The 3,415-nt window shown below is 37.1% G+C and overlaps 1 protein-coding gene across 1 annotated transcript; it reads right to left on the bottom strand.

Annotated features, from left to right (window-relative positions):
• Nucleotides 1-583: 583 nt before the first annotated feature.
• On the bottom strand, nt 584-2,296 carry LOC128858079 (protein Peter pan). The gene is made up of 5 exons (XM_054094028.1): nt 1,814-2,296; nt 1,573-1,752; nt 1,326-1,510; nt 813-1,264; nt 584-740 (listed from the first exon to the last, which is right to left on the bottom strand). Exons 1-5 carry the CDS (start codon nt 2,144-2,146, stop codon nt 637-639), a joined length of 1,254 nt encoding a protein of 417 aa, XP_053950003.1. The 5' UTR covers nt 2,147-2,296; the 3' UTR covers nt 584-636.
• Nucleotides 2,297-3,415: the final 1,119 nt, after the last annotated feature.

Raw genomic sequence — 3,415 nt, 5'->3', positions numbered from 1 at the left:
TTAAGAAGTTTCCTGGACCGTACACGAAGCTTCGACAGTTCAGGGTTCCACCAAGGAACCGCTTTCCCCTGTCTGCTTTGCCTGAGTGGACACAGTTCCTCAAAGCAGTTGATTAAAGTACCTTCTAATTTCTTAGTAGCATCTTCAATCATTTCTGCTGATTTGAGTTTTTTCAGGTTTGGTAATCGCTCTGTTACAAGCTCACCATACCTGTCATAACAAAATGTTTGTAGATACATATACATATATACATATAGTATAATTATGTTTGGGTATTTGGCCGAGCTCGTCCTTCTATTTGTGAAGAGCGTTTTCATGGCAGAAATACACTCGGAGATTTGCATTGCCTTCCGAGTAGCGACCGCTATTAGAAACAACTTTTTATTCAATTTGGTGTTTCACAAGGGTTTGAACTTACGTTCTTCCCGAATTCCGAATGGTAGTCACACACCAACCCATGTGGCTACAGTTGGAAATAATACAATTGGCCAATGTAAAAAAAGCATATGGAAACTTCTGATAAAAATGTTAAAAATTTTTCAGAATTTATATAATGCTTTTTGTTAAGTAATATAGTCAAAACTAGAAATATAAAAGTGTCGCACACCTCTTTTATTGTCCATGTATGTACACATATTATTTTATTTTTTCTTGAGTCCTTTTCAACTTTTTGTTTTTAAATTTTATACTCCGGGGTAGGCTTGCTCGCTTCCTAGACTTATTATCTGCTTTAAAAAGTTCTGTAAATTAAAATAAAAATTGTGTCAATAAGTACGACTTACAAGTAATAATAATAATCATGTAATAGTTACCTTCGTCAGGCTCTTCACCCACTTCCTCTTTGTAGTATTCAACATCATTTTCAGGTTCGCTATCCTCCTTCGCATCATCTCCAATAGCTGCAGTATTGTTTTTATTTTTCCTGCGCTTCCCTAGCAATGCTTCTTGTTCACGTAAATTACGTGTCCGATTATCTTCTTGCACTTTCTTGCGATACTCTTTGAGTTTACGTTTCTTCTCAATGTTTTTACGTAAAGATTCTTTCTCTTCTTCCGTTTTGAGTATGTGATCGTGATATAGTACTTCGCCGGTTAGCAGACCTTCCTCAATTTTTATTAGCTGTAGGGTTAGACGTGGACCAATTTCATACAGCCGTATTGCGGACTTATTATCTTCTAAATTACTTTTCCGCTTAAGAGTTTGTGGAAGCACAATCTGTGAATGCTCATCATCTTCCATTTCTGATTCTGAAGCTGCCCCGTCTCTTCATATATAGTAAACATAAGAATAAATGCAAGAAAGCACTAACTGAAAGTTAAACTTACTGCATTATGAAGTCAGCAATATCTTCGCACTTGCACAAATTAGGAACTTTGCCCATAACAAGTTTTTTAATGCCGCGTGTTAATCCCACCGGAACCACTTGCACAGAATAATGCCGCATTTCTATTAAATTTGTATCTGGTATATAAGAAAATAACACACAACGTCGAATTGTAGCTATATTTACCTACATAAAAATAAAAATTAATTATAGCATACTGAAGGAATTGGGAAGTATTTAATGCATACTTGGGCCAAATTAATGGCTGGGAACATATTCTGGAACGTACTGGCCATTAATTTCAAGTGTTTACCATCACCAGTGAAATTGTTCATGATAACTAATGGCGAGGTCTTGAACATGTCATCGTCCACAAATTGTCGTTTGTTGGTGGATAGTACATCGCGCGCCAATGTGAACTGGTGTACCTGGCATAACAAAAATTCGTTTTATAATCTGTTTCCAGAAAACTGTTGGCAGAAAAATTACCTTAAAAGTCAACGTTGGACCACGAGGCATGCGTACGATTTTAAATGACAATTGTGATGTTGCCTTATTAAATATTCCCATATGGGAGATATGAAAGAAACCACTCATTGCCACAAAATCTTTAATGCGATTAATTTTCTTTTCCTTCAGTTGGGATGCAGTGAAAGGTTCCATTATTTTACGAAAATCCAATGTCAAATCGGTTATGTAGGGGCAGGAGAGACCCCGATGGATTATGAATGAATGTGGTGCTTCTACAAGCTCGCTTGACTCCTTCTCTTTGAAGGCGGCAGTGCGTTTTCTCGGATGTGCCTTTTTTTTTGCTTTGCCCATTACTATTACAACTAATTATTTTTATATTTTATTGTTAGAAGAGTACACACGCGGATTAAAACCAAATTACAATTTAATTGAATTAAGAGCATGCGAAGTTCAGAGTTTACAATAATTACATTCTTACTGATTATGTTACATTCACAATGGCGTTTAAGATGCAAATGCTCTCAAGGCGAATTGAGTACCATAAGTGGCGCCTTTTCAAAACTCTTTATTTCACGATTTTGACAAGACTGACGTCAGCTCCTTTTCCTATACAAAACAAACTAAGCATAATCTCTCCTACATGATTGTGAAAATTCAGGGAATGGCTTGGTAATTTTTCGATTTGTGATATTTAAACAAACTAATGAAATCAAAGTGCCGTGTGTTTAGTTCGAAAGCACAAACTAATAAAAAGCCTCCAAATGCAGTTTGTTTCCCTTTTTATGCGTAAGAAGCCATGACAATATAATTTATTGTTTTTGGTTGTTTCTATTGGTTTCGCCTTCTCTTCCTCTTCAAAAACAAGTACTTCCCTTTCCTTTTGTTTGTTTATTCATGTGCTCTTATGACAGCGAATTCGGAAGGCACAATCTTTTATTCTATCATTCTTGAGTTGCTCTGAATCATGGTGAAAAGAGTTTTAGAGTTGTGCTCATAACAGACCGTTATTCGGCTCACAGCAAATGTGAGAGCTGCAGCTGATAAGCCAAGGTGGATTTAATAAGGTGACAGCATTCACCCAGCTGAATTTTTCGCCGTAGGTATGGCTTACGTCAAAATGATATGCTTTGTTTGTATGTATTGGTATGTTTACATTCGTATGTTTACATTTGCTTGCTGATTTTGACATGATGCTTGCACCAAACGCAACAACAAATACATGTAGGGTTTTACTTATATGTGTTTGCTGTCACCTGTAATAAATTCGCCTTGTGATAAGCAGACCAAACAGGAGACTTGTTCCGAAAAATACTCAGCTGGTGCTAGTGACATATGACGTTGTTACAACGTTGCGGCCTGAACAACGACTGATTGGACGAGTGTGCGAATACGCGTGGAACGGCCGGGTATAAATCGGCTGTTGAGGGTTTTGTGACGGGGCAGCCAAAGTTGCTCGTACATTTTGATATTTCACAATAGCTATTGGCCAATATTGGTAAATCTATCACCAATTGAATGACTTAATGTAGCGAGTAGGGTCAATTGACTCGAGGTGACCTTGCCATAGTAGCTGTTTTGATGCATGGTGATAAGATTTTTTAATGTGTGGGCTATATCAGA

The sequence above is a fragment of the Anastrepha ludens genome, chromosome 2 (assembly GCF_028408465.1).
Source record: "Anastrepha ludens isolate Willacy chromosome 2, idAnaLude1.1, whole genome shotgun sequence".
Lineage (NCBI taxonomy): Eukaryota > Metazoa > Arthropoda > Insecta > Diptera > Tephritidae > Anastrepha > Anastrepha ludens.
Note: the sequence above shows the minus strand (reverse complement) of the source record. Positions and strands in the feature narration are given on the sequence as shown.